Below are 27,997 nucleotides of genomic sequence, written 5' to 3' on the forward strand. Positions count from 1 at the left end.
CAGAGCGGCTGGGCCCGTGAGCAATGGCCGCTGAGCCTGTGCGTCCGGAGCCTGTGCTCTGCAACGGGAGAGGCCACAATAGTGAGCGGCCCACGTGCTGCAAAAAAAAAAAAAAAAAAAAGGGTAACTTCTTCTTCTGAATTCCTCTAATACCTGTCATAGGTGTCATTTGTTAACACTGAATGTAATAAATTAAACAACTTTATTATCAACTTTCTTCATCCTGTTTCTCCCAACCACTACTGTTTTTGAGGAAAGAGGCTGTCGCCTGTGTTTTGAAGTCTTGAGCTCCTCCTGGTTGCTTTGCCCATGGTGGTTGCTGAGAGAGATTGTGTCGATGATATCAGTATCTCCTCAGAGAAGCTAGTGTCTGTGACTGGTGAGTTGAGAGCATGTGGCGTTGATGTTCTGTTTGGGCCCATGTGAATCAGTGAACCCCCTTCTGCTCCCTTCGCAGGGGAGGGCTCCATTGGTCCCAGGAGCACCTGGGAGAAGGGACTGGATGAAGGATGATGGTCACCTTGATGACTACCTTTAGGTTGTTGAAAATCATCACCACGACAAAAGTCAGTAAGATCTCCACTAATCGGTCCTCTGTCAAAAAAAATCTCCTTTCCTTTGATGCATCAGTAACTTCACCTTTATATTCAAAGCACAGCAAGTAATTAATCTCTTATATGTGGGAGAACAAAGCATTGAATGAAATCCACATTTTAGATGTTGGAAGGGGCCTGTGAAAGAACCAAAATAAAACTGAACGAATGCAAAGCAGCAGTAGCAATTATTCACACTTCAGGAATCCAGAATTTAATAACCATGAACAGAACCTTGATAGATAAACAGCAAGTTCTGGAAGTAAAGTTTAATTACCATGTAATTTTTATCATTGGGTTACATTATCACCTGGGGACATCTCTGCAAATGCTGAAAGCTATGATGTCCAACTGGAGATACATGTGCTTTATGTCCCCTTCAGAGAGAGAAGAACTTCAAATATGAAGTATTCAGTCACCTTGGTCCTTTTTAATCACTGCTCTAAAAGTCCCTCTCTCTCTCTCTCTCTCTCTCTCTCTCTTTTTTTTAAAACTGTTGGTTAAATAAAAGTAGCAATAAATACAATCTGCCCTGAGCAAATAGACCATACATCAATAAGTGAACACTTAGCATAAGCCATTTTCCATGAGACCCATGAAGCATTTCTAATTGAAACTTAACAAGCTACAAGAAGCAGACACTCTAATCTGAAGCTCTAGAAGGGAAATGTGATCCTGCATGCAGACATAGAAGCTTTTTAATTTAGCTGGAAGAGAGTGTGACTGTGTGGTTGCGTGGTATAATTTTTTTAATACCTGGAGTGTCATTGTTTGTTATTTCACATTTATTGAAAAATGTAGATGCCACATGTAACAGAATAGCAATGTCTTGTTCCAGCCTGATGGCTTAATCTTACTAACCACATAATATATGCTAGCTGGAGGTGGGACTATTTAATAAAACACTGGAATAAATTTGTTGTGCTTACATTTTAAGGAAATTAATAAAAGTAACCTCATCTGCAAAATTCAAAACTTTATTGATTTTAAGTCTGTATGAAAGAGCAGTGCAGGGATGATCACTAGATGAGAATGGATGTACCTCTATGAGGATCTTAGTCATTGATCACAGGAGCAGGTGTGCCAGGATTGAGGCACATTGTACTGGAGAGAAAGGCAAAGATATTAGCAGGATCTTACATTTGTCTGGGTTTCCATGTTTGAGTCCTCTGTGTGCACATTTTTTCATTTGAGTGTAACAAGCCCCTAAGGCGGCAGGGCGGACACGGCCATCTCCATTTTATACAATAGAATGGATAAGGATCCTAAGACTTGGAGAGACTTTCCCGCCCAAGATCACAAAGGTGGAGCCCAGACCATCCACTCCCCAGTTAGTCACAGATCAGATATACACACACTTAAATGGACACAGTGTCTCCACAATTTCTATCAAAATGGCTCTTTGGTAACCGGAAAGACGTCATGACTATTTTGTCGTAGAGGGTGCTTGGGCCAAACCCCTCCTTCCTTTTCCGTTCACTGATGAGGGACCCAGAGTCCTCCCACTGCAGCCCAGCTGCGTGCAAGGTTTGCACAGATAAATTACTTGCCAAGCCAGAGCTGAAAGCTAAAACATGTGATTATTCAAAAAACAGATGCAAAGGATAATAGAGGTTAATGACAGCTAGTCAAAGTACAAACCTTGGTGTTTCTCTGTCTCTTTTGGAAGAACAATCACAACTGTCATTCATCAAGTAATTCTGCACTATTGAATTAAAGAACAAGTACTGGTTTTGAAATGGTTAAAAGATAACAGTAAGAGGGAGAGGAAAGCAAAGTTCCAACTCATCCCATATATCTCCTTTGGCTTCCTCGAAGGCGTCCTGGACTGGGGCCTGCGGGACCCGCCATTCAGGTTGCGCGCTTCCAGGGACTCTTCACGGGAGCATCTTCCTTAAACACTTCAAGGGGAAGTCCGCCACAAGTCCCTCTCTCCCAACATTCCAAGTTCCGACCTAGCTCTCCCCACCCTGCCCCCCAGTACAATTTCGGCCAATTCCTAATCGCCTCTAGTAATGTCAGTTACTCTTCTCGGCCTCAGAGTGGGAGAGAAGAGAAAGCAGGTGCTTCCCGGCGGGCGGACCCCGCGAGGGCATGCAAAGTTCCCGCGCCGAACTCAGGAAAGTTGGGTGACCGCCTTCCTTCCTCCACGCTCCCCGGCTCTGCGGCTTCTTCCAGGAGCGCGCGTGGATGCCGAATAAAAGGCGGCGCGCAGGGCACTCATGTCGCGGAAACATACCCAGCTGCCTCTGGGAGCAGAGAACAGGTGCATTTTCTCCGACGTCCGGGAGCGGCGCCCGTTGCACCTTGCCCGCGATCGCGCCCCTCGCGCGGACTCCCGCTCGCCCTTTGCGCCCCCGCCCCCCCCCCAATTCGGGGCGGGGAGAGGCGCGGGGCCACGTGTAATTATTGCCGGCGGGGCCCGCCGGGGAAGCGGGGGTGGGCGCGCCGGCGGGGGGCGGGCGGCGCGGCGCTGGCATAAAGGGGCGCTGCGCGGCGCCCCGGCGTCCGGCTCCCGCGCAACATGCCCGCCCACGTCCCACCGCGCCGCCCGCGTCTGCGGGCGCCACCGCTGCTGCTGCTGCTGTTGGCCCTGGGCGGCCGCCGCCTGCGCGCTGAGCCCGGCGACGGCGCGCAGACCTGGGCCCGCTTCGCGCGCCCTCCGGCCCCGGGTGCCGCGGGGCTCTTCCACGACACCTTCCCCGACGGCTTCCACTGGGCCGTGGGCAGCGCCGCCTACCAGACGGAGGGCGGCTGGCGGCAGCACGGCAAGGGTGCGTCCATCTGGGACACGTTCACCCACCGCCCTCCGGCGCCTCCAGGCGACGCCCCGGTAGCCGGCCTGCCGTCGGGCGCCCCGTCGCTGTCCCCGCCCGCCACCGGGGACGTGGCCAGCGACGGTTACAACAATGTCTTCCGCGACACGGAGGGGCTGCGCGAGCTCGGGGTCACCCACTACCGCTTCTCCATCTCGTGGGCGCGGGTGTTCCCCAATGGCAGCGCCGGCGCCCCCAACCGGGAGGGGCTGCGCTACTACCGGCGTCTGCTGGAGCGGCTGCGGGAGCTGGGCGTGCAGCCCGTGGTCACCCTGTACCACTGGGACCTGCCCCAGCGCCTGCAGGACGCCTATGGCGGCTGGGCCAACCGCGCCCTAGCGGACCACTTCAGGGATTACGCCGAGCTCTGCTTCCGCCACTTCGGCGGCCAGGTCAAGTACTGGATCACCATCGACAACCCCTACGTGGTGGCCTGGCACGGCTACGCCACCGGGCGCCTGGCCCCCGGCGTCCAGGGCAGCCCGCGGCTCGGGTACCTGGTGGCGCACAACCTCCTTCTGGTGAGTTCGAGGGGCCAGGCGGAGGGCCACGCCGGGGAGAGGGCCACTGGAGACGTGAACCTCCGGTTAGATGAGGCTCCATTTGAGCACATCTGTGAGGTTACCTGGGATTCACACCCGGGGAGGAGGCGGGGGGGGGGGTGCCGGGGGGCGCTGAGCATCTTGGACTTCCCTGGAAAGCGTGGAGTTGGGAATGGGAGGGAAGCCCCCGCCGTGGGAGTGCCTGTGATTGCCCTTTTGGGCCCATCGTCAAAAAGAAATTGGAATCAGTTTCTCCTGTGAGAAAAGGGAGCTCCTTTCTCTGAGGTTAGAGGAATTCCTAGAGGTAAGATAGGGAGGAGTTCGAGCAGCCACGGGGAGCATGAGAAAAGAAACAAGTTTGTTCGGAAGCCACGCAGATAGCGTTACTCTCTACTAGAATTTGTGGAGATGTCGTGAGTTCAGTGTTAATCCAATAAGATCTGTCTTGCTTGTAGCACAAGTTCACGCTGCAGCAAATTTGAAGGTATTAAAATCGCATCTACTGCAGAGCAGAGTTCAAACTGTCTTTGGATGTTCTTTCTGTGGCAGGATTGAACACTACATCCACCAGCCTTACTTAATCAGCAGGGGTATAATGACCCCTCATAAAATCTTAAACAAAGCTAGCTATAAAAGACAGAAACCACTACAGGGTGGTACAGATTGGGTCCTACAACAACTGTATTCGCACGATGCTCTCTCCAATAGGAAGGATTCCTCAGGGATGAGATTATTAGCCTGACACAATTGATTTTAACACCCTTGTGCAAAAGGCTTAATAAATTTTGACAGCAGGAAGAATGAATGTGCCATGATAAAGTTGTTCCCCAAATAATTCTTTCTCCTTTTTCTCCTTTACTTAGTATTGAAGGTTAGGTCTCATCGATTTGAGGGTTCATTTATAATCTCAGTTATTGGTACACTTTGTACAGAATTTTGTATCATGAGAGAATATTTTATGGATATGTGCAAACATTTTAATAAAACTGTTTAAATGTGTAACTTTTGGCACCACATTTTGGTGACTTGTGGGCCTACTGGAAGACCTATTTTTCTTTAAACATCTTTATTGGAGTAGAATTGCTTTACAGTGGTGTGTTAGTTGCTACTGTATAACAAAGTGAATCAGCTCTATGTATACATATATCCCCTCCCTCTTGCGTCTCCCTCCCACCCTCCCTATACCACCCCTCTAGGTGGTCGCAAAGCACCGAGCTGATCTCCCTGTGCTATGCGGCTGCTTCCCACTAGCTAGCTATTATACATTTGGTAGTGTGTATATGTCCATGCCACTCTCTCACATCGTCCCAGTTTACCCTTCCCCCTCCCCATGTCCTCAAGTCCATTTCTACGTCTGTGTCTTTATTCCTGTCTTGCCCCTAGGTTCTTCAGAACTTTTTTTTTTAAAGGTGGAAGACTTATTTTTAAATTTAGAATTAAACCACATATTTTGAACAAAGTCAAGATGAAGACCACTTCTACACACTTTAATTGAAGGCATAGATAATTGAGGCAGAACAGTATTGGGTTATTGAGTTGCCTTAACTGCTGGAGCTGCTGGTAATGTTGTAATAATGGCTAATTAGATTGTATGTCAGCTCCACAAAACCTGTTTGGTACCACAGGTCATAAAAGAATGTTGGCTTTGTTAGACAAAAAATTTGTGATTTTAGTGATTCCATATTGATACATATTTTTCATTAAGATACTTTAGAGCAGTGGTAATAAACTTTTTCAGTCTGTCAATCCTTTTAAGGAATCAGAAGACCCTAAATAGCACCTGTTCATGGTTGGTGATAGAAAAACTATGGGAAAAACTGGCCCTCTTTTAAAGAAAACATAAGGAAATTTCAGTTCTTACCAGTTTGTACCAGAAACAAGAGATATGTGGACCAACTGAAGGACCTAATAGACCATTCCTGCAAAATTACTACTTTAGATTTAAATCACATGAGTTCTATTTTCAGAATGCATGTAATAAACTCTGTGTAAATACAAAAGTTATCAATTGTTATAGCCACTTACATGACCATTTCATACATAAGATAAGGAACTGGGGCTGTAGGAGCTTTCAGGTACTCTGGTATTTTATTTTATTTTGATTCTAAGCTACTGATTTTTTTTTTTTGGAGTACAGTTGCTTTACAATATTGTTAGTTAGTTAGTTTCTACTATACAGCAAAGTGAATCAGCTATACATATACATATATCCCCTCTTTTTTGGATTTCCTTCTCATTTAGGTCACTGCAGAGCACCGAGTAGAGTTCCCTGTGTTATACTGTAGGTTCTCTTTAGTTATCTATTTTATACATAGTATCAATAGTGTATATATGTCAATCCCGATCTCCCAACTCATCCTACCACCACCCCCTCCCCCTTGGTATCCATATGTTTGTCCTCTATGTCTGTGTCTCTATTTCTGCTTTGTAAATAAGATCTATACCATTTTTTTCAAATTCCACATATATTACTCTGGTATTCTAAATAGTCAACATGCTTTTGGTTCTTGTGCCCACTCTTGGCCTTTTGATTAACTTCCCAGTTATATTTTTGTATCCTTACACAAAAACTTGCCAAACACTAACCATCTTTCCCAGAAATGCAGTGGACTTTGTGTTCATAAGAAATTAGTAACAGGGGGACAGTTGGTTTTGCTGATGCTACAAACATAATTACAGTTGCTGTAAAATATTAATTTTGCTTTCAAATTTCTTTGGTTTGGAATTTAGTCATTCTTGTATCTTATGAAGAAATAAGTTGTCATGATCAAAAATGGTATCTTTCATTGTTTCATATGAGATATTTTCATTCTGATTTCAATACTCTTTCTTGGCGTGTGTGTTAGGGGGAGGGGGGGAGGGAAGTTTTGATCTTAGTTGAAAAGATAAATTATATTCCCCAGATTTTGGTAATGGAACGTTTTGGTAATAGAACATTTCAGCTAGGGCTTAGATATTACTGGCAGGGGTCACTGGGCCCCTAGCTTATTCATCTGCGTTTGGGGATGTAATACTTGTGAAGGATAAATCTGGCCAACACCCCTCCCCCGCCCCATTCTCTGCTTCCACTAATTTATAGGTGGACTAAGGAGACCCCCTGGGGAGACTGGAAATTTGGACACTGCCCCCCCCACCCCACCCCGGAGGACAGGAGGCAGGCCAGACATACTGCAGGATGAATAATGAGGTGGGGAGGCTTTGCTCAGAATGGAGTCTTCGTGGTTTTTTGCTGGTTTCTGGTGCTGAGGTAAACCTTAATAAAAATAGCGTCCGTGTGTGTGTATGTGTGAGAGAGAGACAGAGACAGACTGACAGCCAGAACTGAAAGGAGGATTTCTCTGCAGAGCCCTAGGAATCCAGACTGCTTTGCTCAGAGTATAACCCAGGAAGAAGACACACCTCCTCTCTGACTTGAAGAGGGACTGCTCTGCCTTCATGGCTCTTGAAAGATGGTTCTTGATGGCCCCAGAAAAACTAGTGTTAAGGCCTGTGGTTGGGAGTCCAGCTCCAGCGGTGCCTCTGAGTCTTTGTTCTGCCCGTGGGTTTCTGACCGAGTTGAAGATAAACATGGGCCTCCCAGGGAGTCTTGCAAATGTCTGTAAAGGGAACCTGTGGGAAAAGACAACTTGTTTCACTTAAGGAGGTGGGGCTGGGAGGTGTTACTTTGGGCATTTCGTATAGTGCAGACCTGACTGGTATTGAACATCAGTGCTCCTGTCTCAGCTGATCTGTCCACAGCATCTGTCCAGCCACTATTCTCTTTCTTGCTACACTTCCTCAGCTTGGCTTCCAGAACCCAACTGCCTCTCCCTTCTCCTCTCAGCTCACTGGCGATTCGTTCCCAGTTCCCTTTGCTTATTCCTCTTCATCCTGCCTCTAAATACTGGAGTGCCTTGTGCTCCCTCCTGGGACCTCTTCTTAGATTCGCTCCAAGTGAACTCTTTGAATACTCTATGTCCTGATGACTCCAAATTTTGAGTCTCCAGCCAGAACTTCTAATCTGAGCTCCAGACTTGGAGCACTTGGAGTGCCTTCTCCACTCTGATGTCAAATAGGCATGTCACATTTAACATCCAAAAACAAATTCCTGTTTTCCCCATCTCCATTATGGCAACTTTGCTCTTTCAGTTGGTTGGGCCCCAAACCTTAACTTCTTCCTTTCTCTTACATCTTATATTCAATCCATCAACCAATCCTATAGCTCTACCTACCTTCAAAATGTATACAGAATCAAAGCACTTCTCCTTTTATCTATAGCTACAGGTCCAAGCCCCTATCAGATTCTGCCTGCATCACTGGAATAGCCTCCTAGCTGATGTCCTTGCTTCTGCACTTGCCCCTTGCAGTTTGCCATGATGGATATTCTCAAGGATATCATTATGTATGAACAAGACAAAGTCCCTCATTTATTAAAATCCCACTTCTTCTTCAAGAACCAGCTCACATGCTCCCTTTGGCTCCACACTCGAATGCCATCTCTTTCTCCTATGGAATCCCACAATGCTTCACTCTGATGCCTCCTACCATACTTCTCCTTTTATTTAATCATTTGCTTCCTTTCACTAGCCAGGTAATTCCTTAAGTGAGGAAACCAGGTTCACTTCATCTATCCTAAAATGCCATCTTGCCCTTGGTAGGTGCTCAGTAAGTGGCTTCTGGCTGTTTAACAGCCTGACTCTGCCTTCATAAATTGATGCTCCTAGGATCTGCTCTCTTTGTCAGTCTTTCTAGCCATGTTCTTATGGGACAGGGGGTACTAAATTCTAATCAGATAGTAAGATCAGTAAATACAATGGGGCAGAATCTGACATTTTTCAGTAAAAATATAAGGTTCATCATTAAATGTATGACTCCACTGTAAAAATTTCCAAACAACTGAAAACTATCTACAGTCACTATGCAACACTATAAAAAAGTTTTCAGAATGGGAGGTGGGGAAATTCTCCTGGCTGGCTTTAGGAGCATTTATTGGAAGTGGCTTGAGTTTTCATTTCCCAAGTAATAGTGGAGGCAATTTATCTACTAGATACATGTTTAAATTATACATGCTCTGTACTTTTGTGAAACACTTTACCAATTTTCCTCTCATTAAAATGTTTTTGGTACATTGCTGGAATAATCAACTGGGTTGAACGTTAATGTATTTTATAGACTACTGATTCAATGGTGTGTTTAATCAGAAATGGTTAAAATATCTCCTGAAGAGCTTGACTCACTCTTCTTTGAATATCTGATTGAACACAGTGTTTTTTGAAGGTCACAGTCAAGTCGAAGAAAAAAATTTACAAATAGGAAAAGAACTAATAAAATAATTTCAAAATCATAACAATGTTTTACAATGTCAGTTATTTCGAGTTGAAGAAAAGAGGGAAAATACAGACTACTAAGCATTCAAATAATGCCAATATACATTTCTTAAGTGCAAAATGAATGAATGCACAACTGTATTACCTGAATGTGTAGTTAGTCATGAATTTGGCACACAGAAGTCCTCTGAGTTATCTTAATTTTTCAAACAATATGATTGCTCCAAGCCAGAATTTTAAAATTAATTTGTACAAAAAGTGCTTTTCTTTCAACGAATGTTATCTTTTTAAGGCATAAAGGAAATTTTAGGTGTAGGAAGAGAATAAAGTACAAAATAAAATTGGGAGGACAAGAAATAAAGAGTGGGTAAGTAAGAATACATACTGTTACTGAATCCTTCAAGATCCACATCTTCTCAGGAAACTGCAAAGTGATACTTGTAATCTGTACTTAAACAGATAGAGCGTATAAAAGGTAGATTATGCTTATCTTGATACATTCTGGGTACAAAGATAATCTAAAGGATCAGTATAGCTCTTCTCCCTTCCACCTTGGGATAAACTCTTATTTATCCTTCAAAGACTTGACTCAAACACTCCCATTTTGCCATAACAGGCAGAGAGGATCATTTACTCATTTGCGACTCCTTGAGGTCAGAGACTGCATATCATATTTCTTTTTAAATTTTTAGTGCTTATCTCAGTCCTTGGAGCAGAGGAAATATTCGATACAATTTTTAATGAATGAATAAATATAGATGTAAAATAATTTTACTTCAATATGTCCTTTTTTTCTTTCTTCTAAATTGAACACCTACAGTCTGTTTTCTCACCCAGTATCTGGGAGGGAGTTTTAAAAAGTGAGGAAGAACAGGGGAAAAAATTTCTGCCCAGATAAGTATGTAACCTTTGCACATTTACAAGGCAAAAAATATCCCCATTTTCATCCCGTGGATAGGGGAGGAGGGGAACAGGGGAAGGGGGAGAATGTGACCTTGTGAGTGCCTGACCTGGAAGCTGCATCATCTCTTCCACTCACCTCCCATTGGCAGGACTCAGTCACGTGGTGTAAGGAGCGTGGGAATTACTGCAGCTGCGTAGCCATGTGCTTAGCGAATCAGGTGGGAACACGTCATTAAGGACAAGCATTCAGCTCTCCGACACCGTCCACCTCTCAAATATATTGTGAAAATTAAAACAAAATCATGTATGTCGACATGTTCTGAAAAACGTAAAGAGCTCTACAAAGGTGAGGTATGAATTTTTATTGTCAATAATAATAAAAGCAAGAGTGCTTGAGAAGTGATTCTCTTGAGCTGTTTAGGTGAAAGGAATTAGACAAACGCTTTAGAAATTGTTGCCTCACTTAACTTCTTCATTCAGTGGGATAGAGTCTTTGCAATTATTTCAACAGCATTTGACTAAAGATTTTCAAATGAGTTTTGAGATAATTTATTTTACATAAAACGTATTACCAAGTACCTTTTCTTGATGTTTAAAGGAAATATACTAAAATTTATGACTGATATAATTTGATATATTGACTTAAAGATAAATATTTAGTGAACTTGCATGGCCCCAGTCTGAATAGATTTTTTTTATTAATAACATTATTGTTTGAAGTATGGATGTCAGAACATCATCCATGAACCAGTATCATTTATAGTTTGATAAAATACTCAAAATAAACTGAAACCAGTACTATACATTAAGTTTAAATATAATGGTGAGAAGATATTATTTGCATGTCTATAAGTGCACTACTATTTGATAATTAGAATGTTAGAATTAGAAGGCACCAGGGAAATCCCAGGTCAGATTTCTTCTCAGGACCAACTCCTTGCAGTGGCCCTGGGGTCCTCTAGCTTCTGCTCGACTATTTGCGGCAAGAGGAACCCAGCTCCTCTCAAGTTGCCCACTCGATTTTATCTTTTATATTGATTGGAAACCTGCCTCTGTATGGGACTCACCCGCGGTTGTCTCTGCCTCCATAAATCTCAAAGAATAAAACAAACTGCTTTTTGACGAGACAGCTTTTCAAATATCTGAAAAGGCCACTATGTTCTTCCTAAGTATTTTCTACTTTATTCACACTCATGGCTGCTCCTCCGAGAAGAATTAGAGGGAGCTGGCATTTAGTCAGGGCTCCTTCTTGGGAGACTGCGGTGGGGCAGACAGGAATGTGGTTGAATTCTGAGAAAGCAAATGTGGCTGTTGAGAGGGCTCTTTATCTTCTGACACTTGAGGAAACGGTGGGGAGGGAGAGGGAAGAGTTGACCTTTCTATCTCCCCAGAGGTGGGTCTTTGAGGAACAGAGCAGAACAGGGATGTCTGTGGGAGCTGCCTGTGTCCATCGCCCTTACCAAGGGGCTGCAGACGGTGGAGATGACTGAGGACACCCAAAGTAGGAAGGGCGTTCTGGGCTCCGCGTTCTGGGAACCAGCTGTGCAGCCGGGGCCAGGTGCAGCAATGCGCAGTTCACGTCATAGGATCAGCGCGTGGAGGGGCCGAAGCTCAGATGGGAGAGGAGGGAAAGGACACGAAGCAGGAGAAGTGAGCCCAGACTCTTTGAAGGCTTCTCTTAAGATTTGATGTGCAGACCAAATTTCAGCTGCCCCAGATGTTCAGGGCACATTTCTTATTCTGGACACCGAATCCTGTCCCTGCCGTCCAAGACTGCATTCGCGGTTTTGGCTGTTACCTTCCTGCGGACTCGGATTAGTTTGTGGTCAGCGAAAACCTCTCAGGCTTTTAAATTTTTCCCCATGTGAATTGCTGTTAAGCCAGACTTCCCTTGTCATCTCCTTTTGTCACTTATTTTTGAACTTTTAATCGTATTAAATTTCATCCTCAATGTGTAAAGGTGAGAGGAGGATTACCACAGATGGTGGATGCTTCTTAAAAATTGGAAATAACCTAAATATACTAGGGTGATCTGTTAAAGGAATAGCAGTGCACAGGTATAGTGGAATAAATAGTATTCGGCCATTATAAAGTTAATGTACGGTGATTAAAATGTTGCACATGGTATGTTATTAAGAGAAAAATGCCATATGATATATTATGCTTCTTATGTATCTCTGTTGTGTGAAGAAGTGTGAATAAGTAGAGAGCACTCTATAGCTCTTTAGCTGTGCTGAGCTCTCTTCAGCCACTGTCCTTTCCCCCAGCTTCTTTCGTGGCATGCCCAAGCCTAGATTTGTTATCCCTGCTTTCTGCTCCCATAAAATCCTGTACTGCCCTTCTAATAATACTTCACACATTTTATTGAAATTATTTGTTTGTCTTTCCCCAAAGACCTCAGCTTTGAGATGCTAGGAGTCATGTTTATCTTGCTTTCCATTTATATCCAGAGCATGAATGAAAGAGTGCACTGGCTCCCCCCGCCCCCTCCCCCACAAATGTGAAAGGGAAAAAGAAAAATGTTAACAGTGGGTTATTTCTGGATAGTGCGCTTATGGGTAATTTTTTCTTTCTGATTATCTGGATTTTCTAATTGTTCTATAAGCAAAATGTAATACTTTTGTGATGGAGAAATCGTAAGTGGTGTTTCTGGGAAAAGATGGCTGAGTGAATTTACCCATCTAATTTATTTTCCCTCTTGAAACCCCATTAAACTTTAGTAAAGAAACAGTTAAAGCAAAGAAGGGGGGCGGCAAGGGGAGGGAAGGAGCAAAGGAGGGAAGGGTGAGGGAGAAAGACCCACAGTGATGGAGAGAGCAGAATAGTAACAGAAATTTGGAAGCTGAGAAGCAGGTGGGAGAGTATTCCTGACTCAGCGGATCTGAGCAAGCTGACTGCTGAATTGGCTGTGGGAGAAGCCAAGAACCAATCCTACGATTGCAGAATCTTCCAGAGGCTCAGAGAATAGCAAGAGCAGGTACTATGGAACTGGAGGTGAAGGGAGTGGGTGCTTAAAATGAGAATTGGTTGAAAGCTGTGTAAGAAACCAACTAGGTTTCTGGGTCTCTTCCCCCAATCCCGCCTGTTGGGCATATGCTGCTTCTCCACTCAAGGAGAAAACTCGAAGTGAACTTTCTGGAGAGTATAAAATGGAAAGTGTCTGGACTGAGGGACATCAGGCACAACTGAGGGCATGAGCACCACACTGAAAATAAGGACTAAGTGAACATATGCGACAAGTTTGAGACACCCACCCCTTCCCCAGACCCCTCCTCCACCCCGCTCCCAGCTCTCCTCGCCCACCAGGCTCTTGGAATGTTGGCTGTGTGACTTCTACTCTCCAGGGAGGGACTGGAAGTGTCTTCTCCAGGGAGTCTGATGAGCTCATGCGGAAAGACCTAAGATGCTGATCCAAAAGGTTCCACAACAAATGGCAGAGACAGATCACTCCACAGTGAAGCTCAAAATCAACATGCCCCACCCACATGCTCAGACCTTCCAGTCAGGGTTTTTGTTTCTCGTTCTTAAACATGAGTAGACAATCAAGAATCAACAGGATCCGAGGAAAGCCTCTAACTTGAAAGATTGAGACCCACCTAAATAAAGAGGGGAAAAAACTCAACTTTCTGGGGCAAAAACTTGGAGGAAACTGAGAATATATAAGGAGGAAAAAAAGCTAAAAAGAAAAACAGAAGACTCAGTCAAAAGATATTACAAACTTCTAGTTATAAAATAAGTCATGGGATGTAATGTACAGCATGGTGATTATAGTTAATACTGTATTTTGTGTTTGAAATTTGCTAAGGGAGTAGATCTTAAAAGTTCTCACAAGAAAAAAAAAATTGTAACTATGTGTGGTGATGAATGTTAACTAGACAGGTTGTTTCACCCGAGTGAAGTGGGCAAGTAGGAGAAGTTGTGGCCCTGGGTGAGCATGTGCCCCAAGTAATTCTCTGTCAGGAGGGATGAGGTATGGTCCTGCCAGATTCTCTGATTTTAAAAGAAGCTAGAAACTCAGAATTTTGAGTGAAATTTCCTGAATTTTAAAGATTATCTCAAAAAAAAAAAATTTAAGCCCGACAAAGGCCAAACAAATCTGTATGGATTTTGAGTTTATAACCCCCGACCTATAGCATCTGGCTCATCTGAAGCCCTGACAGGAGCGTGACTCCACACCCTCCAGTGTGCCTCGTCCATCACTATCTCCCTGAGGCTCTAGACGGGGGCTGTGGCCTCCCACTGAAGTGGTGAAATTTCCCCAAATTGAATGGTTGCATATGTTGAAGAATGTGGATTTTTGAGCGTGTTCAGATTGGGTAGTGCCAGGGATTAGATCCTGCAATATTAAATAAATAATGGATATTCACTTAAACTTATTTTATTCGATGACATCAGTAGGTCTTTGTCAGATCATTAGACAATCTACTTAATCGCAAAGAATACTCACACCCTACCATATTCCCAGGCCTGAGACTGGAGGCTTGCTTTCTGGAGTAATTGAAAGACAGGGGAGTGGAACTTTGGGGCTACATAGAGCAAAGACAGGAGTGAGACACGGGGATGAACACAGTGGCTCAACTGGAATTGGACCTACAAACTTTCCATCACCTCCCAGCAGCCTGATCACTCTAAGCAGATAGCATCTGTCTCTCCTGGTAGGGGAAGGGAGGGTATTCGGTGCCTTTGAACGGCACCAAAGTAAGGATCTCACCCACTGACACTGGGGGCTGGTCCCCTAATGAAGTGACTGACTTCCTGGCAAATGAGCATAGCTTGCTGCCTATAAAGTGTCCCCATGCCTATAATTTTGACTAGATTTTAAACACTTTTCTCTTAAATATGAATGGACAGCCAAGCATCAAAAGGTATTTGAGGAAAAGTGTCCACCATGAAACAGGGAGAATAAAATAAATACACAGAAAAGCAAACCATGAAAAACACATTATGCAGGAAATTAAATACACACAAACTGAAAAAGGAACAAATCAGAGAATATTTAAAAATTCTTGAACATCAACGTGACTGTTGAAATAAGATGTTTAGTAAAAAGATTGAAAGATATAGGAAAAGAAGTGCCCCCAAAGTAGTACAAAATGACAAAGAAATGGAAATATTAAAGAAAGGGGAAAAAGATTTAAAAGATGAAACATAAAAGTCCAACATCAAACTAATAAGAATTCAGAAAGACAATAAGGAAATGGAGAGCAGGAAATTATTAAAGAAAGAATATAAGAAAATCCTTCAGAACTGAGGAACACAAGCCTTTAGCTTTAAAGATCTTTCTGAATTCCTAGCACAATGAATGCACAGTTATGTAGGGATTTAGAAAGCTTACCTTCTGATATGGTACTGGCAAAAAAACAGAAATATAGATCAATGGAACAGGACAGAAAGCCCAGAGATAAACCCACACACATACGGTCACCTTATCTTTGGTAAAGGAGGAAAGAATATACAATGGAGAAAAGGCAGCCTCTTCAATAGTGGTGCTGGAAAAAATGGAAAAAATGGACAGCTACATGTAAAACAATGAAATTAGAACACTCCCTAACACCATACACAAAAATAAACTCAAAATGCATTAAAGACCTAAATGTAAGCAAGATCCTTTTTGACCCACCTCCTAGAGAAATGGAAATAAAAACAAGAATAAACAAATGGGACCTAATGAAACTTAAAAAAGCTTTTGCACAGACCATAAAGAAGACGAAAAGACAACCCTCAGAATGGGAGAAAATATTTGCCAACAAAGCAACTGACAAAGGATTAATCTCCAAAATACACAAGCAACTCATGCAGCTCAATATCAAAAAAAAAACCCAATCCAAAAATGGGCAGAAGACCTAAATAGACATTTCTCCAGAGAAGATATACAGATGGCCAACAAACACGTGAAAGGATGCTCAACATCACTAATCATTAGAGAAATGCAAATCAAAGCTACAATGAGGTATCACCTCATACCGGTCAGAATGGACATTATCAGAAAATCTACAAGCAATAAATGCAGGAGAGGGTGTGGAGAAAATGGAACATTCTTGCACTGTTGGTGGAAATGTAAATTGATACAGTCACTATGGAGGACAGTATGGAGGTTCCTTAAAAAACTAAAAATAGAACTATCATACGACCCAGCAATCCCACTACCGGGCATATACCCTGAGAAAACCATAATTCAAAAAGAGTCATGTACCACAATGTTCATTTTAGTTCTATTTACAATATCCAGGCCATGGAAGCAACCTAAGTGTCCATCGACAGATGAATGGATAAAGAAGATGTGGCACATATATACAATGGAATATTACTCAGCCATAAAAAGAAATTGAGTTATTTGTAGTGAGGTGGATGGATCTAGAGACTATCATACAGAGTGAAGTAAGTCAGAAAAACAAATACCGTATATTAACACATATACATAGAATCTAAAAAAAAAAAAAGCTTCTGATGAACCTAGGGGCAGAAGAGGAATAAAGACACAGACGTAGAGAATGGACTTGAGGACACGGGGAGCAGGAAGGCTAAGCTGGGACAAAGTGAGAGAGTGGCATGGACATATATACACTACCAAATGTAAAATAGCTAGTGGGAAGCAGCCGCATAGCACAGGGAGATCAGCTCGGTGCTTTGTGACCACCTAGAGGGATGGGATAGGGAGGGTGGGAAGGAGATGCAAGAGGGAAGGGATATGGGTATAGATGTATACATATAGCTGATTCACTTTGTTATACAGCAGAAACTAACACACCATTGTAAAGCAATTATACTCTAATAAAGATGTTAAAAAAAAATAAATCCTACCTTCTGTGTAATCTTTCCTAAGAAGCTAATGGAAGGCATGCACCAACAAAATTACAGAGTAAATAAACGGGGAGAAAACAGATGTAGAAAAGTATAGCTATAATCCATAAGAAATAAAGAAAAATTCTAGGACGAGAGCAGTTCTAGACAGCATCTCGTCCAGATGGAACCAGGAGGATGGAAGAATCTAGCAGAGAAGGGAGAGCTCTAAGTAAAAAAGTAGACTCAATAGAATAGAGGGTAGTGAATATGATGGAGAATCACGAAAACATTAAAACACGTAGGAAGTATTACACAAGTTTAATAGTGAGGTGATGATTTATTCAAGGGAAAATAAAAAGCTGTACAAAAAAAGAAATATTATAGTGTCCTATTTGGCTCTCCAGTGAACAATATTTATATGAGAACCTCGATGCGACTATTGGTTAATGATTTGAATAAGAACAGACATTTGGGAGAATGAGGCAAGAAAATTGAGGGGTGTGAGAGAGCTAACTCTTCATTATGTTGAATTATTAAATGTTGGAAGAAGCATATTATTTAGAAATATGGTAGTAATTACTGGAAGAAACAGCTAAAAGTTAACTGTAGTTGTCTGCAGGGAGCAGAAGTGGGAGTTTGAGAAGGCCTGGGGAAGATGCTTACTGTTTTTCATAAGCCTTTGATTTTAAACTACATTAATGAGTTTATTTAATTAAAAATAATTTTGAAAAAGCCTGTACCACTGAATAATGCTTTAAAGTTTCTGAAATGCTTTTGTGTATTTTGGGGGGCCGGTAAAATAGTTGAGAGGCTCAGATTTTAGGGATCTAAACTGCCAAGGGATCAAACTGGGATCAGAACCCAGGTTTTCTAGCCATCTTACCACTGGGCGTATACCCTGAGAAAACCATAATTCAAAAAGATATATGCACCCCAATGTTCATTGCAGCACTATTTGCAATAGCCAGGACATGGAAGCAACCTAAGTGTCCATCGACAGATGAATAGATAAAGAAGATGTGGTACATATATATACAAAGGAATATTACTCAGCCATAAAAAGAAATGAAATTGAGTTATTATAGTGAGGTGGATAGACCTAGAGACTGTCATACAGAGTGAAGTAAGTCAGAAAGAGAAAAACCAATATTGTATATTAACACATATATGGGGAATGTAGAAAAATAGTGCAGATGAACGTATTTCCAGGGCAGGAATGGACGTAGATGTAGAGAATGGACATGTGGACACAGCGGGGGAAGGGCAGGGTGGGATGAATTGGGAGATTGGGACTGACATACATACACTACTATGTATAAAATAGATAACTAATGAGAACATGCTGTATAGCACAGGGAACTCTACTCAGTGCTCTGTGGTGACCTAAATGGGAAGGAAATCCAAAAAAGGGGATATATGTATACGTATAGCTGATTCACTTCGCTGTACAGCAGAAACTAACACAACATTGTAAAGCAACTCTATTCCAATTAAAAAAAAAAGAGCCCAGCTTTTCTGAACCCCTGGTTGCAGTGCTCACTGCCTTACTGCATGCTGTCTTTAGCCCACAGTTTTCATTTGTGTGTGTGCTGGTGAATGTCTAGACCAAGGGTAGGTTCCCTCCTTGTCACATCGGTGCTCAGAAATGGAGGTGTCACGAGTGTACCTGGGTTGTGATCTCTGCATATTCCCCCATAATAACTTGCCCGTTGTGTAAATATTTGCTTGGTGGAGTAATGATTCCACGATAACTCAAATAATAGTCATGAAAAAGGCACATTTCAATTCAGAGCTCTCTTTTTTTTTCTTCTACATGATTCTCATTTCTGAAAAATTAAAGAAACCAAACAATCTTTCATGAGGAGTTACAGCAGAAACCGTGTGTGGATGTTTCCTGGTGTTTATTGCTACTCTGTGAGAAATAAGATGGGGGAACGAAAACCGCGTCATTCACAATTTGATTAAAAAGCTTTTCTTCTTTTTTTTCTTTTCCTTTCATGTTTAAGCCTTGCAGTTTTGAATTTTCCCTTTCTTCATAAAGGAAGACAGGTCAAGCAGCTATGATTCCAGTTCCCCATTCTGGAAACACCCTCACAGCTGTTTAATACATTTGGCCTCAACTCAACCCCCTGTCCCCTCACTCACTGCCTTTCAGCCACAGGAAGGGCTTGCTGTTGTGCCTTGGGGCCCTTTTTTCTGGTTCTTCTCTCTGCCTGGAATGTTCTCCCCACCCCACTGTACCCCCAGATCCACAGCTCCCTCACCTCCTTTAAGCCTATGCTCAAAAGACACGTTCTCAAATGAGGCACATCCTGAACACCCCATTTAAAATGCTTCTCCCAGCACCCCAGACTTAGTGGGAGTAGAGGACCCCTTCCTGGCTCAAGAAGCACTTTCTGGGGGCCTGGAGAAGAGAGGAGTTCACCGAGTTCATAGGTACTGCAGATGAAATGTGTGAACACGACTTTCTTGGGTTTGGTTTTTAGCTTCAGAATAGAAGACCCTAGAAGAGCAATTAAAAAACCAAACAAAAACAAACACACAGCCTCTGGCATAATAGTGGCTATTGAAAAGGCAGCCTTCGATTCCTTATGCAACCCCCAGACAGAAGCTCATTCTTTGGATTTAGTAGTTGCTCAACACTGCAGGGCCAAGAGGCTTATGTGTGTTAATTAACACCCTTGATGAACATTTGTAAATGAGTCCCACCAAAGCCCAAGCTGACCAGCTTTTTTTGTGGTAAAGAATAATCTTCAGGGATTATTTAAGATCACAAAAGGAGACTAAGGAAAAATGTTCCTAGACTTGGAAATGGGGCAGAAGGATTACTGACGTCCTTCTGAGCAGCTGCCTGGGTTAATCCTATTCTCTGATTCTGACTCTCTGTGGGTGCAGAAGGGAGTGTGTCTTTTTTAGATTCGTTGTTTACTGTGGATCAGGGTATTTTAAGTTCTATAAGGGTAGATGTTAATGGAAATGATTCTTGCCTAATAGGAGCACATACGGATTTTGTCCTACGGAGATGGAAAATGAAAAGATTAAAACTACGGCATATTCAATGAAAGGAAAATAAAGACTCCTGTGAGTGCTACCAAAAGCAATGGCATCTCCTCTCCTTGGCACCCAGGGCTCCCTTATTTTGTTCCCTTATTTTCACACCACTTACCATCTTTTAACATGCTTTTTAGTTCACGTTTGTTATGTTTGTTGTTTTTTTCTTCTCTCCTCCTACTGAGATGGAAGTTCCATGAGGGCAGAGGTTTTTGTCTGACTTGTTCACTATTGGATCCCTAAGTGCCAGAACTGGGCCAAGCCTATAGTAGGTGCTCAATAAATACTTGCAGAATGAAAATAGCCCTTAACATCGATCACTGACTTTCAAACTTTTCTGACCTTGACCCTGACAGTAAGAAAGGCATCTTATGTGTTGACACATACACAACAGAAGTCTCACAAAACAATACTTACCCTTATGACATGTGGTGCACTCTGAATAGAATTAGTTCTATTTTATTTCCATTTTCAAAATTTCTGTGGCTATACATAACTCGATTTCACAGCTAGAATCTGTGGTGTGAAAAACTTTGACTTAAGACCATGTAGAGACTGCTACCACATAAGGCAAATGGGAAAAGGGGGGGAAAGAGGGGCAAGCAGATTACTTTCTATTATAGGCTATTCCATAAAACATATTTCCTATTCCTGTAATCTTATCCTGTCTGACAACGTAGAAGACCTCACACATCCACATGTCACTTTTCCTTTACGCGAAAAGTGTTCTCTCTTGCAAGGGAAATTGAGTTATTTCCAAAGCAAAGAGCTATGAATGAGCCTGGGAACTGAGAAATGATCTTAAAGTCTCAGAGTCAGTTGGTTGGCATCTGCTGTTGATAAGTCAAAGCAGGAGAATTAGGTGAGGAGGCAGAAGTAAACATTTAGAAAGTAAAGGTGACTGTTATGGAAGAAAAACACTTTTCTCAATTTTGTTGAAGTCAAAGAGTAGCCGTTTCATGAGGGTATTACAGAATTACTTTGGCAATTACAGTGATAGATGTTTACTGGAAAGAGCCTGGTTGACTGATGAAACTTAGGATGCTTTGGCTGATCTTGGGAATACATCCTTTATCTGAGTCCTTTATCTTCTTGTCACTTTTTCTCATCTAGCCTGATGTCTCCCTCCCTGTTCCTGTCTCGGCTCTCATTTTGTTGCTATTAGAAAAACAGGTGCAAAAACCAGGAATTGGAACCCCTCTGTGTCTCCAATAACGTTGTGATTAATGGACCAGATGGATTCTGGTCACAAGCCAGATATTTTGTTAACAACCTAGCATCAGTGATTTGGAAGGATTTTCATAGCAGCATGATTTAGTATTAAATAGAATGATTTAACTGATGTTGATTAGTCCTGTACAGATAAATTAATGAGGCAAGAAACCTAATCTCTGATTTATTGATGTATTTACCAAGAGTGAGTTATGAAATAATTTTTACTTCATTTGAAGGAACTTTTTATTCATAAATGAATGAGTAAGGCCTTTTATGTAACCTACTTTGGAAAAATCCAGACAAAATGATCATAAGTAACAAAACTACACCATGATTTTAAAAAAATCTACCTTGATCTGTATCTTACCTAGTTGTAAAAGCATTCCTTTGAGTGAGTTCTTATAGAATCTCAAACTTGGTTATATGTGTATTAGGAATTCTATATTTGCAAATGACCAACCCCAACTAAAACTTGGTTAAAGAGGAAAAGGGACTTTATTAGAAGGACACTGGGGTGGGTCACAGAATTGGCGAAGAGCTCCAATGACTTTGGGAATAGGACTTGCAAATCACCATTCCCTTTGAGGAGGGCAGTCTTTCTCTCTCACTACACACATGCGCATGTGAGGGCGCTTTCCAGTAATCATCACCTTTGTCCAGGACCTTAATCATAACTACATTTTGGCAGTAGCGTTCCAACTTGCAGCATCCAGTTGTTCACATTTTAATCCATTCTGCAAGAGATGATTTTGATTGTATGATTTTGATCCTCATTGTCTCAGAAGTTTATGCTCACCTGTTATGATCTGTTCTATCAAATCCAAATAATTTTGCATTCAAAAGTTTTCATATTCTGGTCCCACACTTTCTATTGTAAACTTATATGCCAAAAGCCACAAAGTTTTAAACGCTTTCTCTAATTAGGCTAGTGTCATTATTTTCACAACACTGAATACATTCTTATGTCTGTGCCTTTAATCATAATTTCCATGCTTAGATACTCCACTGCCCTCCCCAAGCACCAGCCACATTCCACTATGAGGATATTTTAGTTGCTTGTTGCGCCTACACCACTCACCCCAAATGTGGCCCAGGCTAGAAAAGAGATCCTAGTTGTTTGGCTTAATACATGGATCTTAGAGTTTTGGGGTGAATTCCAGATGATCTGATGAACTACAACTTGGTCAAAAACATTTTGATGGAGAATAATGTAATGAACGGGATCATTTGGTCAAAAATAAATCTCAGTTACTAGACTTTCTGTATTAATAATTTTGTTTTTCTGTGAATCTTTTAAGCATTCCTAACTTTTTTTCCCCCAGAAATTATGAGGCTAAAATGTAAGAAACTGTTCTTCCATGTTTGTGAAATTTTGGAGCAACTGAAATGTGTGACAATAGGAGATTAGTAAATCAATAAGTAATTGTTGGATGGTGTGAGATAGAATTAGCTGGAACAATCCAAGTCATCCATCTTTGTGCAAAACATGAAAACATAGCTAAACAAGCGGGACAGACATCATCAGTTCAGAAAATAATCTAGTAAATAGTTTGAAGCAGAAAATTCCCCAAACTTGAAAATTTCAGTTACTTTTATTATTTATTTTATTTTTCTTATTAGAAAAGCAATGCATGCATGCTTATTACATAAAAGTTAGAAAATCAGAATAGCAGAACAGCATTAAAAAATGGCCATAGTCCCACTCAATAGAGATGACAACAATTATCCCCTTGGTACAAATTCTTCAAAATCCTGTCTTATGTATATTTATTTTATAGATGTGCATATGATTCCATAAATTAGGTAATACTGCTTATGATTTGACTGTAGCTAACTTAAAGTGATTGATTTGTAGCCAACGATTAATGTGTTCCATTTAACCCCTAATTTGTGAGTTATTTCAACTAATCCCTATTGTTGGCCTTTTAGATTTGTTTCAAGTAATCTAAGAACTATGACTGGCACATAGTAGCTACTCAATAAATGTTTGACTAAAAGAATAAGTAAATGAATAATCTCATGTTGTTGGATGTTCAGATTGTTTCAAGTCAACTCTGTTGTTGATGGAGAGTGTACAGTCTTGATGAAGAGCTGCCAGTTTATGAAGAAGCATGACATCTACCCCAGCTGTATTTGTGCAGAGGGCAATGGGAAAGGGATGTCTACTCTGTCTGGGGAGCCAAACAAGCCTTCACAGGGGAGATGAGAGTGGAGGTGAATTTGGAAGGAGAGAGAATTTTTCAGAGAATAACTGGGGAAAATAGCAGTAAGAGGAAGCAGGATTAATTAGGGACTCCTTCTTGGAAGAGGCAAGTGTAAACAGAAGGCAGGGAGGGATAGAGATGATAGAGGAAAAGTAGAATGTCATTACAGAGTTGATAGGTTGTCATCCAAGGTACGTACAGGCTTGGGTGAGGGGTAACAAGAAGTTGACCTGACATTAGCAAAAGAGCAGGGTTGGGGAGCGATGAGATATACATTGATAGGAAATTGTTAATTTGTGGGAGGCTGTAAGGCTTGGTGATCGAGCTAGAAATTCTACTTATTTAATTGGCTAAGAAGTACAAAATAAAGTCAAGCAAGCCCAGCTGCTGCCTAAGTCCATGATTTTTCTGACTGGGTATCAGCGAGGGTGGACATAAGGCCCTGGGCATAGGTTGGGGCCTGGGTGATAGAGGCAGGTCCCAGGCAACTTTTGAGGAACTGCACACAGAGATTACTGGTTATTTTTGTAGATAAAAGTCATAGGGGCCTATTTTTTTGAAATTATTTATGTGCTCTATTAGGTGGTTGTTTTGGGGGAGGATGCTTGAAATTCTTTCTGAAGGAACTTTAGTTTACAATCCATGGGGCTGTGCTGATAGAAATAAGAGGAATAATTCGGCCTACAGTCATGAAATTTAGGCTAGTTGGTGTACTTGTGTAACAGCCCAGGGCAGCAGTGACTTTTAAGAAAGTCCCTAGATGTGTAATCATGATACTATTCTTGAACTTGTGGTAACAGGATGCCAAAGGGGAAAAAAACTTTCCAGTGCTCTCTGAAATTTATCTAGTCCTTCGACCTTTCTCAGAAGAGTGCACCTTTATTTTACAACTAAAACAATATCTTGAGGGCTCTTTTTGGGTAGGGAGTAGACACAAATTAGCCGTTTGAATGTTATTCTGTTTATGGGCTGCATTTCAGTTCTTTTACCATTGGTCTCAGTCCATTTAATTAAGATTATTTGTAGGATTAAATTAATCCTTTAAGAATTATTCCATTTCAAGTTTTTTAAAAATCTAAAGAATGATTTAAAAAAAAGTGACCCATTCACTATCACCTCTGAAATACATTTGAATGTTTAGTACCGTCCATGTCTTTTCCAACTTCAGACTCAGTTACCCAGCTGCCAACCAGGCATCTTCATTGGGATGCCAAACCCATGACCTAAACAGAACTTGATCGCTTCCCTTCCCCAGTCCCTTATTTTTTGCTTTCTCTGTTGTCCTTGATTCTTCCCCTCACAAGTCATATGTAACATCCAATTCATCAGCAAGTTCTACTGATTCCACCTTCAATGATAGCCTAAATCTGGCCCCTTCTCACTATCTCCTTTGGTCCAAAGCAACCTCATCTTTTGCCTGGACCATTGCAACAGCTCCCTAACTGGTCTTCTTGCTCCCATCTTGCCCTTCTAGAGTCTGTTCACCACACAACAGCCAGTCATCTTTTAAAAATCATAAATCAAGTGACATTACCACCACACTTGATAATAGACATAAATGGCCAGTCACAATTCTAAGTGCTTTCCATATATTAACTTATTCAATTGTCATAAAGATGTGAACATAAGGTGCTATTGTTATCCCTATTTTCCAGATGAGGAAACAGAGGCACAGAGAGTTAGATTATGTGTCCAAAGTCACACAGCTAATAAGAGTACAGATTTAGAACAGTCTGAGTGACTGTTGTGGTTTTGGTTTGTATTTCCCTATTGATATTGGTGTTGAGCACCTTTCCATGTGCTTATTGAGCATTGGTGTGGATGCTCTAGTGAAATGTCTGTTCAAATTTTTTGTTCATGGTGGGGAGGGGGGTGGTTTCTTTTTTATTATCGATTGGTAGGAATAGTGTATTTACTTGGATATAACTCTTTTGTCATTTACATATTTTTAATATTTCCCCTCAGTGTTTTGTCTTTTCTTTTTGTTAACTTTTGATGAGCAGATTTCAATCTTGATGATATCCAGTTTATCATTTTTTTTCTTCTATGATTAATGCTTTCTGTGTTCTAAGAAATCTTTTCCTACTCCAAAATCAAGAGGCTATGTTTTGTTCCACAAGCTTTATAGTTTTAGCTTTTACATTTGGATCTATGAGTTATCTCATATGAATTTTTATGCACAGTGTAAGGTTGAGTTCATTTTTCTCCATATATTTTCACAATTGTTGCAGGAGAATTTGTTGAAAAGTCTCTCCTTTTGCCATATAAGTGCCTTGGTACATTTGTTGGAAATCAGCTGGCCATGGGCTTTAAAAAGTCTCTATTCTTCTCCTTTGATCTATTTGTCTATCCTTATGTCAATATCACACTGTATTGACTATTATGCTTCGACTTTGTTCTTCCTTTTGCAGAGTATTTTAACTGTTCTAGGTGCTTTGAATTATCATATACATTTTAGAATCAATTTATTAATTTCCACAAAAATTGTATTGGGATTTTGGATGGGATGGTGTTGAACCTAGAGATCAACTCAGGGAGAACAGATAATTTAACAAGGTTGAGTCTTACAGTCCATAAAAGTGGCATCCCTCTCACATATACATTATTGATACTATGTATAAAATAGACAAGTGATGGGAATACACTGAACATAGCACAGGGAACTCTACCTAATGCACTGTGGTAACTTAAATGAGAGGGAAGTCCAAAAGGGAGGGGATATCTGTATATGTCTGGCTGATTCATTTTGTTGTGCGGTGGAGGCTAAAACAACATTGTAAAGCAACATACTCCAATAAAAATTAATAAAAAATGGTATTTCTTTCCATTTATTTAGGTCTTCTTTAATTTCTTTTAGTACTGTTTTATGTAGTCGGTTTGCACATCTTTTGTGAAATTATTCCTAAGTATTTTATGGTTTCAGTGCTATTGGAAGTGGTATTGTATTTAAAATTTATTTTCCAAATGCTTGTTGCTCATATATTAAAATACAATTGAGTTTTGTATCTTGACAGTGTATTCTGGTAACTTGCTAAATTCACTTATTAATTCTAATTAGGGTTTTTATTTTTTTTTAGATTCCTTAGGGTTTCTATATAGTTAATCGTGTTTTATATGAATGAGTTATTTTCTCTTCTTTCCAATCAACATGACTTCATTTCTTTGATTTGCCTTACTACACTGGCTAGGACCTCCAGTATAGTGTAAATAAAAGTTGTGAGAGTGGTTAAGTTTATTTCTAAGTATTTTATTCTTTTTGTATCTATTATAAATGGAATTATTTTCTTAATTTCCTCTTTGGATTATTCATTGATATTGTATAGAAATACAACTGATTTTTTTTTTTTTTTTTGCGGTACGCGGGCCTCTCACTGGTGTGGCCTCTCCCGTTGCGGAGCACAGGCTCCAGACGCGCAGGCCCAGCAGCCATGGTTCACGGGCCTAGCCGCTCTGCGGCACGTGGGATCTTCCCAGACCGGGGCACGAACCTGTGTCCCCTGCATCGGCAGGCGGACTCTCAACCACTGCGCCACCAGGGAAGCCCAATACAACTGATTTTTGAATGTTGATATCATATCCTACAATTTGCTGAACTCACTTATTAGCTCTAATAATTTTTTTGTGTGTGTGAATTCTTTAGCACAAAAGAATTATGTAGAATCACGTCATTGGTGAACAGAGATAGTTTTACTACTTTCCGACTTCTTTCCTTTTTCTCCCCCTTGCCTAATTACTCTGGTTAGAACTTGCAATGCACTGTTTCTGTCTTGATCCTGATCTTAGGAAAGTCTTTCACCAGTTGAGTATGATGCTAACTGTGGGTTTTTCAGAAATGCCCCTATCACATCACAGTAGTTCCCTTTTATTCCTGTTTTTTTTAGTGTTTTTGTCATGAAATACGTTTGGATTTTGTCAGATGCCGTTTCTGCATTCACTGAGATGATCGTATGGGGTTTCCCCTTCTTCATTCCATTAATGCGATGTATTGCATTGATTGATTTTCATATGTTGAACCATCCTTGCATTCCTGGGATAAATCCTACTTGATCATGGTATATACTCCTTTTAGTATGCTGCTGGAATTGTTCTGTCAGTATTTTGTGGAGTTTTTTTGTATCTATACCCATAAGGGCTATTGGTGTGTAGCTTTTTTTTTTCTTCTTGTGATGTCCTTATTTTACAAAAGAGAAATTGAAGCAGAGAAGTCTGTCACTCACAGGTCCTGGAGGAAGTACGTAGCATGCCTTAAGGGACCACATGGGGTGGTTAAGGCAGAGCACAGAGAGAGGGAGAGAGACAGAACCCCGGACTCATGCCTTTAATAGGGTCCGTGTGTGAGTGCTTTGGGGTTCCTGGGCCAGATTGGTCAATTCAAACCAAAAGAGGGGTTTTGGTAAGCCCCACAGGGGTCTTTTGTAAGGGGTGCATAAGGCATATACAGTCTGCGAGGCATGGGAGACCTGTTGATCACAGGGGCTACTGGGGAGGTCATCTCAGGAACTTACACTTGTTTGTGATTGTGGGCTGCTATCTAGGCAGGGCATGCGCTTGCATGAGGGGCTAGTGTCAGTTTAAGTTCCCTGT

General features: G+C 41.4%; 1 protein-coding gene across 1 annotated transcript in view; it reads left to right on the plus strand.

Annotated features, from left to right (window-relative positions):
* The first annotated feature begins 3,117 nt into the window (after nt 1-3,117).
* KL (klotho) overlaps nt 3,118-27,997 on the plus strand; it is a 36,913-nt gene continuing 12,033 nt past the window's right edge. Inside the window, exon 1 of the mRNA XM_059995679.1 lies at nt 3,118-3,930. Coding sequence (XP_059851662.1) covers nt 3,118-3,930 — 813 coding nt within the window. The remainder of the gene's footprint in view (nt 3,931-27,997) is intronic.

Source organism: Delphinus delphis, chromosome 18 (genome assembly GCF_949987515.2).
Source record: "Delphinus delphis chromosome 18, mDelDel1.2, whole genome shotgun sequence".
Taxonomy (NCBI): domain Eukaryota; kingdom Metazoa; phylum Chordata; class Mammalia; order Artiodactyla; family Delphinidae; genus Delphinus; species Delphinus delphis.